General features: G+C 42.7%; 1 protein-coding gene across 1 annotated transcript in view; it reads right to left on the reverse strand.

The window, feature by feature from the left end:
• FAT2 (FAT atypical cadherin 2) overlaps window positions 1-16,769 on the reverse strand; it is a 69,614-nt gene that overhangs the window by 8,397 nt on the left and 44,448 nt on the right. The window contains exons 12-20 of the mRNA XM_033140319.1: window positions 16,442-16,675; window positions 14,301-14,690; window positions 13,712-13,926; window positions 12,659-12,796; window positions 11,818-11,961; window positions 11,066-11,263; window positions 9,240-10,050; window positions 7,699-7,844; window positions 904-1,345 (exon numbers count right to left, since the gene is read on the reverse strand). Of these exons, the coding sequence (XP_032996210.1) occupies window positions 904-1,345; window positions 7,699-7,844; window positions 9,240-10,050; window positions 11,066-11,263; window positions 11,818-11,961; window positions 12,659-12,796; window positions 13,712-13,926; window positions 14,301-14,690; window positions 16,442-16,675 (2,718 nt within the window). The remainder of the gene's footprint in view (window positions 1-903; window positions 1,346-7,698; window positions 7,845-9,239; window positions 10,051-11,065; window positions 11,264-11,817; window positions 11,962-12,658; window positions 12,797-13,711; window positions 13,927-14,300; window positions 14,691-16,441; window positions 16,676-16,769) is intronic.

Genomic DNA, 16,769 nt, shown 5'->3' on the forward strand with positions numbered 1-16,769 from the left:
ATTGAAGGAAGAGCTTTCTTTCTGCTGCCTTTTCCCCAGGCACATTTGAATGAAGGCAATGAAGCAGTTTGGTCCTTCAATGATCAAATCCTTTGGAATTTCCCAATTGACTGTATCACCTCAAGGAGTTCCAGCAATAACTGCAAAGCCAGCTAGTGGGAATACCTGGCAACAGCAGCCAGCGTCACACAAGCCCAGTTCACCTGTGACACTGCCAGTTCCATAAACCATTGGCTTAGGAAGCCTGGGTCAAGTCTCTTGCCTCTGCCTTCCTCCTCCCCTCCTGTGTTGGCTTTGGCATGAAGATCCTGGCTTGTTTAAACCACAGTTCCTTGGTACATTCCAAACAGAGAAGTCTGGTTTATTGTTGGTTAACCAATCAGGATATTAAGCCAGGAGCAGAGGTAAAGAAAGTGTGTGCAGGCAGTGTTATTTTTCTTAAAAAAAAAAAAAAGAGGTGCTGGAATTCACCACGAACACTTCCCTCATTCTCTTAAAATGGCATGAGAGATGCCAGGCCTGAGTTTCTCCTGGAAAAAATGCCCTGTGTGCAGGCTTTATGCTCGTTTCTGGCTTCTTAAGCCATGCTTTATGAAGAGGCAGCATGACATCCTAAACAGGCCAAGGTCTTCACTATCGTTCATATTTTCACAGAAGCTATTTTCCTTAAATGTGACTAATCCCTGCTGTTATTTCTCTAGGCCACCCTTCCCCAGCCTTGTGCCCTGTGGATGTTTCAGACTACAACTCCCATAAGCCTGAGCCAGCATGGTCAATGGTCAGGGATGATGGGAGCTGAAGACCAAAACATCTGGAGGCTGTCAAGTTGGGGATGCTGCTCTATCCTCCCCCCCCCAAAAAAAATTGTACATTGCCCATTACTGCTATTAACAGAGCTCTTACCTCCACCTTGTATCTCAATGCAGAGTCCGTCATTGAGGCACGGGTTGCTCCTACAGGCACCGGTGTGTGGGCAGCATTGCCGAACGCCTGCCTCTTCAACAACACCCCTGGACCTCTTTTCCTTTGGTAAGACCACCAGGTCTCTTCCATCGAGCGTAATGGCATTCAGGCACCCTCTGAACCCATCAGTGACCCTCTGAGCCTGATGATGCTGCACAAACCCTCCAATGAGCAGATCTCTCCTGGAATGGGAAGGGTTGCAGGCCTCGGGGAGCTGCAGAGAGGCATTTCCCAAGCTGTCAACAAGCAAACGGATGGAATCGCCTTTCACTTCCAGGAAGACAGAGTGCCACTTCCTGTCACCCACAAATTGGCTGGACGAAAGGTTACCGCTGAAACCGCTCCGACATCTGTACCCAAGGCGAGGCACTCCATTCACAAGCTGCAAAACATACCAAAACAGGTAGAGGTGTTTGCTTTTTAAATACATAAATAAATAAGAAGTGCCCGTTTTGCTTTCTTGTTCTGTTTTTAGAGTCTGGGGCTGCATTCACACTATACCTTTAAGCACATTTCCCTCCTCAATGAATTCAGGGCACGACAGTTTGCTAAGGATGTTGGGAATTGTAACTCTGTGAAGGGTTAAGTATAATGCCCAGAATTCTTTGACTGGGGCAGGGATGTGCTTCAAATGTGATTTAAAGGTACAGTGTGTACGTAGCCTAAGCATCGAACACATTTTTAAAGTGTTATTTTATTGTGGGTTCCCACACCAAAACCAAACAAAATGTAAATGTAAATCAAAAGAAGCTCAGAAAATACAGTACATACATTATAACCCAAACTTGCATTGTCATTAATTAAGACTGATTTTTCATAGAATTTACAGCCATTCAAAATTCATAGTAATCATGCCTGCCATTTGGGCCTTAGATGATTCAGAAGTAAAGAAATAACACTGGCACTGAAGACTTGACTGACGACTTGCCTACCAAATGGCTGTGCAACAACTCTGTCCTCGCCCTCTTGTCAATGCTATAGAAGTTGCTGCCTAAGCCGGAACTGCTCTTTTGCTGGCGCCAGGGAGGAGTGTTAGCAGAATCCGAACAGTGGAAGGCAGCTGACAGTTTTGCACAGGGGAGAGTCAGCAGAGAAGACACAGAGGCAGAGAAAAAGATTGATTGTAATAGTCAGCAGCTTCTCAGCAAGGTGGAAGCAGAGTCCATGAAGACCTATCTATTGAAGGTGGGGTTCAGCTAAGTTGTTGTGTGCACAGAACAAGGTCTTCTCATGCAATGGGATTTTCCTCCCTCTCCCCCGCCATGCCTCCTAAATCTGCTCTGGAAGATTGGTGGAATCCCCAGAACAGGTTTTTTTTGGGTGGGTGGGGGTGTCCTGCACGCCCCCCTCCCCTTAGTGCTATGTTGAATTCCATCCTGAACATTCATCCAGATTTGCTTACAAAGCTAATGTGGAGGTTAGATTATCCATTTTGATTTGTTTATGCAACCATGAGCACTGGTCCTGCACTCATCCAGATTTGCTTGTAGGAATGTGGGATGCCCACATTTTCCCAATACATTTCCCCCACTTTCAAAACCACAAAAGTCTTATTATTTTATAAAGTGGATCTGTTGTGCTGGGTGTAACAGAGCCCTTTGTTCCACTCCAATTGCGAAAACCTAAAGTTACAGCATGCTCTTGAATCCTCCCTACTACGGGCAATAGTTCTGTCAGGAGAAGCATTTTGGCTTTCCAAATGGAATGGAATTATCCCACCTTCTCCACCCCTGTGTGCTGCTCTAGAGGTTTTCCTGACTCTCCCCAGAGCCAATTCCAAGGGGAGGAATGAAGGCAGGGGGTGCAAGAAGAGTGGCAAAGATCTGCCTTGACAACTGCCGTGGTACGGTGACATGCTGGAGTGGTTGTGGTGAAATTGCAACTTTACACAGATCTCAAGGGGAAGGGGAACCTACTTTCCCTAAGGATATCCTTTCCACAGAAGTTACATAGTATGAATAAGGAGCTAGTTTGCTGGATTTTGTTTAAAGAAAATCATTATTCTCAATGAGGTGAGATTACAGTGATTTTCTCTGGAATGAATCATCACAGTCAAGGAAATGCTATACCTGACTTCCCTTCTAGAACAATATTTATTTTATTCTTCTTAAACATGCTATTACTATCATCAATATTCTCAATAATAAATAAATCATAGTGAATAGTAAGATATACATATACCCGCACCAAATCTATAGCTCATAGAACACAAGATGAGCCTACGGAATCAGTCCAATGACCCATCTAGTCCAGCTAGGAATCGAAGCAGGGACCTTCTGCATGCAAGGCATGTGTTTGGGCATTGAGGTATGGTTCCCACCCTCTTATTAAGTCCGCCCTATCGCTTATGTTTATGGAGGGCTGAAGAAGAGTGCTTGCCAGAATGCCCTTCCCTATGGAATTTATTCTCCGAAAAGGCCTGCCTAAGCCCAGCCTATGTTTCGCAAGTGAAAAATCTGTTGCAATTTCTGCAAATTACATCTTACTGTCTTTTTTTGTTTCCTTGTTAGGGAAGGGCTTCATACCTGTTTGATTGTTGGCTTTGCATTTGTGCTATTTTACAGATCTTTATAACATTATTTTAATTTCATATGCTTTATACCATTTATGAGCCACGCTGAACAGCTTTGCTCACAGAAGGTGATGTAAATAGCTGTGGAGGAAAGTTGTTGGTTTACAAGATGTTGGGGGAGGGGAGGTGAAAGGAAGAAAAAAAAATTCTGTTTCAAGGAGTGAAAGATAAAACAACCGTAAAGATACAATTTGACCAAAGTTAATCACTTTAAGATGCTTCTGATGTCAACTGAGCAGACGGCTTCATTCTCCCGTAGAAATTATTGGGATTTAAATGTGCTTAGGACAGATTGTGCACTGAAGTATTAAAATGAGTAAAATAGCTGTGTGTGTTTTTAAACTAAACCAGGCACCCCCAACCTGCGGCCCTCCAGATGTTTTGGGACTACAACTCCCATGATCCCGAGCTAACAGGACCAGTGGTCAGGGATGATGGGAATTGTAGTCCAAAACATCTGGAGGACCGAAGGTTGGGGGTGCCTGAACTAAACAAATAGGGCAAGGGATTCAAAGGTAATTTTAAAATAATTTGTTTTCTCTGCTAAGTGCTGTGCTGCAGCAATCGGGAAAGCTATATTAAAATTTCGAAGTCAGTAAGTTACAAGCTCCTCTTCCTGCATCAAGGTGCATTAAACTCAACCAAGGACCGTCAAGTAAAAAGAAAACTGTATCTGGAGGGTGAAGTTCTTCCTCTGCTGCCAAGGGAGAAGCAGTAAGCACACCTTTGAATTCCATAAAGATTCTAAAAGTACAGCCAAAAAAGAAAGAAAAGGGAATGATATCAGATTAAAATGTTCCTGCTTCTGGCTAGATGTCTTGAGTGATGAAACTCATCAAGAGAAATACAAGCACATGTTGGTGCTTGACTAAGTCTCTTCTTCCCTCTTTCTAATCTGTCAACTTTCACATGGGCTGTTCGTCAAGGAGTAAGTCATGTAGGATGACCCTGAAAAAAAAATGCCTGCCATCAATTAAAGCAAAGGCCAATGAAGACTTGGGTCATCGCCTCTTGGTTAGATTACTGCAATGAGCATAGCTGTCAACTTTTCCCTTTTCTTGCGAGGAATCCTATTCGGAATAAGGGAGTTTCCCTTTAAAAAAGGGAAAAGTTGACAGCTGTGGCAATGAGTTATACGTGGGGCTGCCTCTGAAGACAGTTTGGAAACTTCAGCTGGTGCAGAATTCAGTTGCCAGGTTGCTCACCGGGGCAAGACGGTTTGAGCGTATAATGCCAATCCTGGCCCAACTGCACTGGCTGCAAATTAGTTTCTGGGCCTAATTCAAAGGGCTGGTTTTGTCCTATAAAGCCTTAAACAGCTCAGGACCTCAATACCTCAAGGATGGCCTCTCCCCATATGAACCAAGCTGGACTCTGTCATCATAATTTGAAAGGATGAAGCCATACAGGCTCCTACAACAAGCTTCTACAGATACATGATCAAGACTGCTCAGGAGCCTGTGTGGCTTCATCCTTTCAAATTAATGAGTTTTGTTAGTTTTTTTTCACACCGTTTAGGTTAGCTAACCTGAGTTTAATTTATATTAAACAGTTTGGGAGGAATTCCCCCTACTGCTCTTGAGTCCTTTATGTTTTTGCAGCCTTGAAAGCCTTTTTCATTTTCATTTTCCTATAGTCTCTAGAATTAATTTCCCTCTGAGGAAACAGACTACATCCAGTGAAACGAGAAAAGAGCCGGCATCTTGTTAGGGTTTTCAGTTTGATTTATAAGTTATATATATTCTTAGCTATTTAGGGGTTCGCACCCCGAATTTTTTGGATTTGAGTTTAGTTTAGTTTGGGTTTATATCCTTATAGTATCTCCATCTCGTTTCAGGGATTGTCACGGCTGAGCAATGTGTTTCAGCCAAAAAGATAAAACAATTAGGAGACAGGTGGGTGGGACGGGGAGATAGGTGGGGTGGGTGACAATGTTTCTTTTTTACTTGATATGAGTAGGGTTTGGTGTCAGCGTTGTTTGTGTAGGTTCTCTGTTGTTTGCTTGTGCTCTTCCTAATGTCTCAACAACAAAAACTGATTTGTAAAAATGTTATATGGAAAAATACAAGAGACATTGCACTACCTTTGTAAATAAAAAAAAACTTTAATAAAAATATTTTTTAAAAAACAATTGGGAGATGTGCGAGAAAAACAGCAACAAGATGTGTGAGGTGTTTTTAGCTCAGATTTATTGTGTAAACAGGCTAGATCATTAAAAGCTAATGAATTATGTGTAGTAATTATTATAAACTGTCATCAGACTACCTGAATAGCTATAATTAGCTGAGCGCGTTGCCTATTCATCTTTATTCAATGGCTCTTGAGTGTTAGAAATGTAGGAGGCAATTCTGTGACTGCCTTCTCCCCTTATGAATCATCAAAGGATATTCAATATTTCTAACCTCATGCCCGTTAAGCATGTTCTTTTTCACTAAATGCTGTGTAGGCGACCAGACAGCCATTTTGTTGAGCAGTCACCCCACCCCCCGCATGCATATTAGTCAATGCTGGCTATTTAACAAGCATTCATTCCAATCTGTTTGCTGATGTTGCATCAAGGCAAGCGTTCCTCACACCTCCCAGTGTCTTTTCCATTACTTTCCTTATCACAAGAAGTCTGATATTTTGGGAGACTAGGTTTGTTGTGCAACCTCTGCAGAGCCACCATAACTGTGCAATCTGAATGTGCAAATTTTGTCAAATTTTGAGCAGCTAGTCTCAACCTAATTCAGTTTAAGCAATTTTATGAGTGTTGTTTAAGAAAGTGGGTGGTGAAGGTAAAAAGTCCAGATAGACTTCATGGATAATGCCTGTCCTTCACCCCCACAGTGGGGTTAACAGCAGGTTCAGGCTGAACGGGAACACATAGGGTGGAAAGGGGTGAAGTTCCCATTCCCTCAGCACTGCTCTGTTGATTAAATTGGGTGCCCGATATGTAGACAATCTCCCATGGCTGCTTTAAAGGGGGGGGGGAAGGGCCACAGCTCAGTGGTAGGCCATCTTCTTGCATGCTAGATCAATCCTCAGCATCTCCAGATAGGGCTGGGAATATCTTCTGCCTGAAACATATTTCCTCTGCCTGGAGATCTGTGGCTAGTCAGTGTAGACAATACTGAGGTAGATGGATCAATGGTCTCACTCAGTATAAGGTAGCTTCCTATGTTCCTATGTTAACATGGTGAGCAGATGACAGTCTCCTGCACCACATCAGCTTTGACCCCAAATGTGAGAAGCTTATTCATTCATCCAGATCAACCACATGGCCCATGACACACTATATTTCAGCACATCTCCACTTGAAAGACACAGATATGTATTGAGATAATTATGGCAGCCTGCTGGAATTGATGACTGCTGTTTCCTGTGTGGCCAGGATGAGAGGAACTGAACCATGAACTCGAATCATGGTGAAATGAAAGCCCTGAGGCTTCCCAAGTTCGTAAGTTCATTGAATTGGCAGGATACCCTGATACTGAAAGCTCTGCATTGATTGCCAGTTCATTACCAAGCTAAGACTGGTACAAACTGTATAAAGCATGATGTCCCAAAGTTATCACATATTTGTTTAGCTTCTACACGAACTAAGGCCTTTAGTACAGTGGCACCAGGATTCTGGTACACTGTTCCTGCTGAAACCAGAGGGGCACCTACAATTTTGGCTATTTCATTGCCTGCTGAAAACAGGCAGTTGTAATTGGAGAATTAATTTGGTTTAGTGTTGGCCCTTTGTTCTGTATATGATTTTATAATACTATTATGTTTTAATGATTTTATCGTACACCACAATGATATTACTTTTATAAGTTTAGCAATACTTCTTTAAATAAAGATGAAAACTTACTGACTTTTCAAGAAACCAAAATGGTTGGTTTTTTCCCCTCCCCCCTCCTTTTGTTGTTGTTGCAAAGTGCACCTCTACATACAGAATCAAAGAGTTGGAAGGGACCCTGAGAATCATCCAGTCCAATGCCCTGCAATGCAGGAATACGCAGGTGTCCCTTACAAGGATCAAAGCTGTAACCTTGGTGTTATTAGCACCACACTCTAACCAACTGAGCTATATATGCAGGTGCTCTACATTTGAGATGGGGAAGGACATTGTGCCTGCTTCCTTGGGTTGCAGGGTAGTGGTGGTGGAGGATGTAAGGATCCACAATTCCTACCTGCAGAACTGCACTATTGGTTCCATTGGTAGTGAGCAGGACGGCATGGAGCTGGTGGGTTTTCAAATGGAACTGCATTTGCCAATCCCTTTTACCTTGGTGATGGTACCATATGTAGCTGTGTCCACTGAACTTCAAGGCTGTACCTGGAAATGAAAGTTTAAAAAAGGCTGTTTTCAGAAACAAGACATCATACAGTACTCTACAGTTCTATGCTTTCTTTATCTTGAACATGATCTATAGTGATACTTAATAATAATATTTCACATTTATATAACACTTTTGAGTGTGATTTGGACATGCATGACCAGATCCATGCAGCAACCCTGTAAAGGAAGCCAATATTGCTACCCCCAGTATTACAGGTGGGAGGATTGAGAGAGAGCAGCTTGCCTAAGTCTACCTAGCAAGCCATGGCAGAGGTGAGATTTGAACTAGGGACCCCCTGATTCAGAGCTCAGCTTCTTTAGCTGCAAGGCTACGCCAGCTCTGCTTCCCCAAGGCACAACACCACAGAGGTTTTAATGAACACCCCTTGCAATCCACATCACAAAAGAAGAAGAGGAGGAGGAGCAGGAGCGGGGACGCAAACCTGGTTCACCAGATTACGAGTCCACCGCTCTTAACCACTACACCACACTGGCTCTCAGAATGCACCAGACAGGGAGTGAAGCTATCAAAATTCACATTTCCTACTGGATGACAGTCTCAAAAATTAATTTCTGGATGCCTTCATCTGCCCCAGCTGTCATAAAACACCTCTCTCCCATATTGACCACTACAGCAAACAGCCACTCTCAAGCAGTTGGACTTTATCCCTGGTGGCGCCGTCTTCTATTGTGTCTCGAGACAGACAGATGCCATCAAAAGCCTATTGCAAGCACTGTGAAGACCATGAACACTGTGAAAACCACACCTTGCCAAAGCAATACTAGGTGTAGCAGCATGCCAGTATCTGAGAGGGAGTGGGGAAAGACCAAATTCCCTAGCCCACCGGTCCACTGCTGCTGGAGCAACAGTGCCAGGGAATGGGTGTATGTTATAGCAACTGGGGAGAACAAGGCAGGCAGGTAGGTTTCACAGGGATTTCATAGGTGGGCAGGGGGGTGGATTGGACTTTGTTGTGCTCCCAGTGACTACATAGGAAGCTGACTTATTTGGAGTCAGATTTATCTAGCTCACCTGACTGGCAGCAGATGTCCAGGGTTTTGGATGGGAGGCATTTCCAACCCTATCTAGGGATGCCAGGGATTGAATCTGGGACCACCTGCATGCAAGGCGTAGGCTCTACCACTGAGCTACAGGTTAGTTGGGGGGGGTGGAGTAGGTATTTTCTGAGTTTTTGGAAATACATTCTTTTTGGTCTGAACGACAAAGATGCAAGAAGGATGTGTGTGTGAGGGAGAGAGGGAGAGAGGGAGAGAGAGAGAGAGAGAGAGCAGAAACAAAATATGCAGGGCATTCTACAATGTTCAAGAAGGACATCAACAGAAAACCTTGAAATACTTTCAAGGAGGTGATTTATCAGAAGACTTTCTCACCATTGCAAGAACACATTTGTTCCAAACTGTGCCGAGGAGTGAGAACGCTGAGTCGGGCAGTACTGTAAGTGAACACCATGCCTGGGTCAAGCTGCATTGTCTCTTTGCAAGCTCGCTGAGTGGTACAGCCCCCCTCCTGGCATGGGACATGAGTCACCTTCTTCATCTTCAGTCCTACTCGCTGGTCCATCTCTTCAGCTGACTCAGAAATCCGGTTAGCAAGGAAGCTGGGCTGAAAGAACGAAAGATGAGGCTCCCCAATGGCCAGCAGAAGGTCCACTCCATTGGTAGCACCTGAAGGCTGCAAGCTAGCCATGTGAATGTTCTGCCTCCTGGTTTCGAAGATGCTTCCCAGAAACCTTTGCAGGTTGCGCCAGTGATCGCCTATAAACTCCTCGGGGGTGAGGTGGCGGAAGTGCAGCACCACCGCCTTATCCACAGCTTCCTGGCTGAAGGACCACACGTGGATGTGGACGCTGGTTGTGGCTGCAAAGGTCCCATCACTGACAGTTACATTCAGGGCATAGTGACCGTGCGGGAGACTTCCGTCTGCAATTATCTTCCCATCTGTAGCCCCCACGGAGAAGTGTCTCTTTTCCGGCACTTCCGACTCCAGAGTGTACAGCAGAGTATCGTGAGGGTCTCGATCTGTGGCATGAATTTTGCCAAGAACCCCACCGCGGAATGCTCTTTCATTAGTACTGATGAAAATCTCCAGAGAGAGGGCTGAAGGTGGATATCTGCTTTGCTGCGTCACCTTGATGTTTACAAATGCAGATGAAGAGAGAGGAGGGATACCACTGTCTGTGACCTGTTGAGGGAAATTCAGCAGACGTTTACAACTTGGCACTAACACTTGTGATCAACGTGTTTTCTAGCATGCCTCCATCTCCTACTCAAGGTAAGAAATGATGTAATATACAGTTAATGACTCACACTTGCATAATGAAAGGGTTAATTTGAGTTCAGGTTGCCAATGGGAGTGAAGTTTAGCAGGCTCCCAGCAACCTTTTGTTTCTTCTCTCTTTGAGCTTCCTAGAAGAAGGAGCCATGCGGCTATGGCTCCTTGCAAGTGAACTGAATCTCCCTAAATGGAGACTTTATAACCAGCATCTTTGCTAACGCAACAATGGAAGGAAGGAAGGAAACCAAGTGCTTTTGTGTTTAAGTTGTTTGGAACCATTTTTTTTATCTTCATTTTACTGCTGGCAGATGGAGACTTTTATGTTGTAACTTCTGAAATTCTGTGAGCAAAATATTCACTTACTTGAAAAGCTGATATATATATATATAAAATTAAAAAAAATTGTCCAGTAGCACCTTAGAGACCAACTAAGTTTGTTCTTGGTATAAGCTTTCATGTGCATGCGTCAGACCAACACGGCTACCCACCTGAATTTGCAAAGCTGAGTGTCTGTAATTTATTCAAGGCTAAATATTTTGTGGGGAATGTTTGTTCAAAGGTGTGGGTTCCCAAAGGGTCTTTCTGTGTGGGTTACCCATGCTGTTGGAGCAGTGGCACTGAGGAAGCAGCTATTTAACCCAACCAATAGTGTGATTTTGCAATCAAAATACACACTTCCAAGCTGCTGTTTACTCTGTAAGGTACTTGTATCTTTCTCTCAACAGAACAAACAGCAGGATACCTAATAGGTGCACTTTTGATATGAGAAATGGCTCCTTAGCCAGCATTGCTGCTGTAAAGAAACTGGCAGCTCTCCAGCCCTGTGGCTCCATTTCATTTATAATAATAATAATAAAAATGCTGGGAGAGCCACTCAGAATTCTCCCACGTAATGTGTGATTCGAGCCTAAGATGGATCTACCTGGACTTGCAGAAGGTATTGTTCTTTTGTTCTTCTGTTCAGGATGGATGATGTCAGCAACACTCCATCCTGATTGATCTGGAATGCCTTTCCATCATTCCCATCAGTGATTTGGAAAGAATATGGAGGACCATTCTCTGGGGAGTCTCTGTCACTCATGATTAGCTCCAGGACACTACTGCCAACTGGAGAGTTCTCCTGAAACGTTCAGAGAAAAAAGTTAGAGAAAGACCCAGAGCTGTCAACATTCCTTTTTTTTGCATTGGGAAACGGCGCTGGAATAAGGGAATTTCCCGCAAAAAAAGGGGAAAGTTGACAGCTATGGAAAGACCAGTTGTCTAGCTAGTTACAGAATGGCCTAAGTTGGCTTACAGGTTCAAGGTTCATTTGTAGCTACAGCTTTGGTCAAAGGCCATCACAAAAACAGAAACCAAAAGTGCTAGGGTTATACATGTGCAGAGCACGTGAGCATAATAAAATGCCCCACTTTGTATACCTCTTTAAATGTTACAAGATATTTTGGTAATTATGCTATAAACAATCTTCTGACCAAATGTGGATACTGCAACACAGTTAATATCTTCAAATCCAGTTAAACTCAAGGGCTATGTAATTTTTTTTTGTATTATTACTGTAAATCTTGAGTTGCCTCTTAGCCTATAGGAAACCCTGTGATTAACAAGGCAACTCTTAGGATTATCTTTGAAAAAGACTAATCGGGTAAGGCTGATGCTTTGGAATCGATACTTTACCTGAACAGTCACACTGTAATTGAGCTGAAAGAACCTGGGTGGGTTATCATTGACATCAGACACCCGAATGAGTACAGTGGTGTCATTGAAAAAAGGCACCTGTCCATTGTCAGTGGCTCGGACTTTGAGAGAATAGCTGGATATCTAGAAAATATAACGCATGTACCAAGGAGCTTGGTTATTCCAATACACATTAAATAATGATTAAGTGAAGTATCATTTATGGCCTAATATTATAAGTGCCTTCTACTTTACTAAGACTTTCAGGGTTGATCAGTTCTAAGTCCATGTCAGTCAATCAGTAGTAAATTTGGATATGCAGTAAATTAAAATATAAACAAGGAACCGCAGAAAGAGGGGAAGGGGAATCAAGAAGGATTGTGATTTATTTTTATTTTTGTTCTGTATATTGTAAAAGCCTGTAAATAAAAATTAAATTAAATTAAGATAACTACATTACCCTTATTTTATAAACAGAGATCACAACTCACAGACGGCGAAGCAAGGGTGGAGGATGTAGATGAGATTAGGCTTATACACCAAATCAAGAAACCACAAATATGGGTATTCTAACCACTGAATGCTCCTGCTTTCCCATTTAAACAGAAGCTCTTGGCTTCATATTGATTTCTATGCCCAGTGAATGTTAAGCTACCCTTTCTTATTGACTATCACATTTTATTAGTATTATGAACTTGTTAGGCAGGTGGGCACCATTAACTCCCATTGTCATTTTGGAAAAGTTCCTCTTTTGTCTTGTGGATGTGTTGCCAGTAGTTTAATTATTCGGTATTAAACCCTAACACATCTTAGCCTAACTCCCACTGAATCTGTCACTCACTTCTTCTCTGTCCAGGTGCTTGGCAATATGGATTTGTCCACCTTTGGGATCAATGATGAAATGGCCCAGTGGATTCCCTACCACAATTGAGTATGTGATCTGGTTGTTCATCATCCCATCCTTGTCATCTGCTAGAACCTGTAGAGAGGAAAAGAGCTGAGTTATTACCACCAGCAACCTTTTGCAGGAAATAAGCCTTATCTCTTGGACAACTTGTGAAGCAGAATGGGTGGGGTGGGGTGGCCTGATGAGGGGGGGGGCATGGATCAAGGCCATGGGGCAGATGGTGTGTGTGTAGCTCTAGGAAATGACAGTCCTGTTTGGAGGTGTTGCTATTTCCTCTGTGTAATGCCAAAGCCCATACCAGCCTATTTAAAAGGTGCTGATCACTAATATAAACTCAGTGGCCTGATTCTCACACAACCCTAAACTATGCCTTGGCTTTAGCTTTATGTGTGAACCCTGCTCACTGGCATAACTATGGTTTGTTTAGTGCCAGAAAAACCTCAATCTGAAACCATGGTTTGGTGTTGGTCTATGAACCCTGGTTTGTTTTAACTATGGCTTGGCACTATGCATGAGCCCAACATTCTTCCTTAACCATGGTTTCTTTGGCCACCCAGAGGCCTGACAAGCTGCAAAGTCACAAGGCAAGAGCAGCTGGAAGACAACGCCAACTTTGGAGAAGCAAGCTATGGCTTGTTTGATAGACCGCGGAACCACTCATGGTTTGTTAAAGACGTTAGGTGCAAACCAGGCCAGTAATGGCTGCTTTTAAATTCTTTCTCTTTGTACCAATATTGTGCCTGGTCTGACGATGATGAATGAAGATGGCTATCAGCTCATATGCCAAACAGCTTCGTTTCACACTGCCTTTTCCCACTTCTCCCATTTACTGCATCCGTCATTGCACCAGGACAAAGGCTCATCTTCTAGTGATAATCCTGTGCACTGCCCAGTGCATTTTCCTCCACAGAGGCCATTAGGACACAAAACTATAGCGGGAGAGGCTGTGGCCAAAAGGCAGTAGTGAAGTCCCATGCTATTTCTTACCGTGAGCACCATTTCACCAACAGCTGCATCTTCACGGATGTCGGCAATGTACGGGTCTTGGCTGAACATTGGCACGTGGTCATTTATGTCCGTGACGTTGATCACAACCATGGTGATGTCACTGAGAGAAGCAGAGCCCTTTCTTATACCCTCGACAGACAAGTAATATTCATGGCTAACTTCGAAATCCAGGCTTCCATTAACATACAGGATGCCTATGTATAGATAGGGACAAGAAATGTTTTGAACACATACAACATACCAACACACTAGCTATACAAACTAATGGGATGGGTGGCTACCTCACAGGCAAACATAACCGTTTCAGATAAAGCAACATTTCCATTCAAAAGTTACCAAAATTTATTGGTGTGTTTTTGAGTGAGAACAAAAAGAACCACTACTTTTCCCTTTTCCCCACCCTATAAAACCATCGCTCTGCATTGTTGTCAGATCTGTATGGAAAGGGACCAGGGGAATTAACTGCAGAGTGCAAGAGAAGCACCTGGGATAGACAGGAGGAGCCAATTTACAGAAGAACAAAAGTATCATTGGCTTATCTTGCCTGCTGATTAAATAGCCCACTTACCTGTGCTGGAATGGAGCCTCAATTTCCCATGAACATTTCCATTCATAATTTCATACTTGATCTCGGTGCCCTTAGCACTGTCCCTTGTTAATGAAGACAGATTCAGAATCTCTGTGCCAACAGCCACGTCTTCCTGTACCACAACCACATATTCCGTATCCAGGAACACTGGCAGATATTCCTTCAGATCCACCACTGAGACGGTGACAGTAGCAAAGGAGGAGAGGGAGCGTGGAAAACCCCTGTCCGTGGCACACACGGTGAGCTCCAGCGCAGTCACCTGTGATTCTTTTAGAGGCTTCTCCAGCCGGATCACACCAGTTGCCTCCTCTATTGAAAAGTGGCCATTAGCTGACTCAGGAAGAGCATAGACAACTTCTGCATTAAGACCTGGGGGGAAAGGTGGACCCACAAGAGACAGAAATATTACAAGAAAGACCATTTCATTTCCATTGTTATTTAATACATGGGAAAGAAGCATCTAACATCTCATTTCTTGCCTTAATGATCAGAGATCCAGGCTTTAACCTGGAGTAGGTGGCAGTGCTTGCTGAAAATAACATAAATTATAGGTTTATGTGGATGTTATAGATTGCGTTTTGTTATTATTTGATGAAGAGTGGAAGGTTACTGTGTTTAATTTTGCAAGTGCTTGCAGGTTAGGCGTATTGTCATGGCACAAAACGGGGCAAATCAGATTCTAAGATTCATGTTTCTTTGGAAGAAACAATTATGATCAAAAAGAAGTGGAATCCTTCCAGATGATATCATTTTTTAATAACTTTGGATCACCTGGGGAGGTTAAATCCTCCATAACAAATGAGAAAAATGATCTGCAGCAAACTACTCTAGAGGCAGTATGGGTGTTTCTGCTGAATAAAGATCAGGTTTTTCCATCTGTTTAGATTTTAAATAAAATAGTATAAAATCATGCCACAGTATTATAAGCTGACTGGAAACAGCAAATAACTGGTTTTGCAATGGGGTGAATAGGAAGAGCTTCTTTGTCTCTCGTAGGAATGTTTAAAACTAAGAAAATTTTGGAAAATAGTAATTAACTTCAAAGAAGACATACTTGAAATATATTATAATCCAAGAGGCTGAAGACTTCAGGTGCCTAGTTTCTGTTCATTTTCAATTGCTCTAGTTATGACTAGGATTAATTGTGTTAGGGTATATAGAAATGAGTGACTGTACAGAATCTGTGAAACAATAACATTGCCATTATAAAGTTACCAGATTGATAGGGTTGCCATATTTTGAAAAGTAATATGTTGAGCTTTTATTAGAAATCCATCAGGTTTCCCTTGACATTTTGCTGATGTCCCAAAAACCAGGACATGTCAGTAATTTTCCTGACATATGACAAGCCTACCAGACTAATGAAAGAGAGTTGTATCCAACAGCCAATGGTCTGTAGTAGCTAGATACATTTACCTATGATATGACACAGCTAGTCTAGATCTGGTTACAGGTAGGTAGCCGTGTTGGTCTGCCATAGTCAAAACAAAATAAGTGTGCATGCACACGAAAGCTCATACCAAGAACAAACTTAGTTGGTCTCTAAGGTGCTACTGGAAGGATTTTTTAGTCTAGATCTGGGAATTGTTTAATACATTACAATCACATACGATACACTTTTATATATTACTGTCATGCATGATACAATTTGGATCATACATTTTGTATTAGCATACAAATTTTTGCTCTTCGCTATTATGTGAAAAGATTCATTCTAAAAATGACACACACCCAAAGATTTCCCACTGCAGAAATAATTTCCCATTAATCTATCTAGGCATAGCTAAACTTGAAACTCAAATTTCAGTAGCATTTGATTTTCACATCATATTTGCACACATCTGTCAATGGTCCATCAAATAGGTGCTTGCCTATGAGATGTCTTCCTAAATATCCTGAACACACACACTCTCTCTCATCATTAAATTGCTTTGGGATGCTTCATCGGAAGTGATTCATTAACAAAATAAACACATACATTAATATCTTAACAAGATTACAGAAAACACTCAAGATACTTAAAATTAAGTCACTCATGAATGATATATTTTCTTCATTTGCCAAAAACATTGATCTGGATTGTACTATAAACTTGCAATAAACACCACATTTTGACTCACCTTCATCAGGGTCCCTTGCGGAGACAACTGCCACGGGAGTCTTTACTGTGGTGTTATCAAAGACAGCTACTGCACAATGACTGGGAAAGAACCTGGGAGCATTGTCGTTTGTATCCTCTAGGTCCACAGTTATGCCCACCTGGCAAAAACGTCCTCCTCCATCTGTTGCCTTGGCAACAAGCTGATACTTGGGCTTCAGCTCCCGGTCAAGTAATGAAGATGTGGTCAACTCCCCTGGCGTGGGAATGATCAGAATGGATAAAGACATAAATATGGGGCAAGTTCCATGGGATCCTGGGCTTTTAAATTGATAAAACATGCATGCTTA

The sequence above is a fragment of the Lacerta agilis genome, chromosome 2, assembly GCF_009819535.1.
Source record: "Lacerta agilis isolate rLacAgi1 chromosome 2, rLacAgi1.pri, whole genome shotgun sequence".
Classification (NCBI taxonomy): domain Eukaryota; kingdom Metazoa; phylum Chordata; class Lepidosauria; order Squamata; family Lacertidae; genus Lacerta; species Lacerta agilis.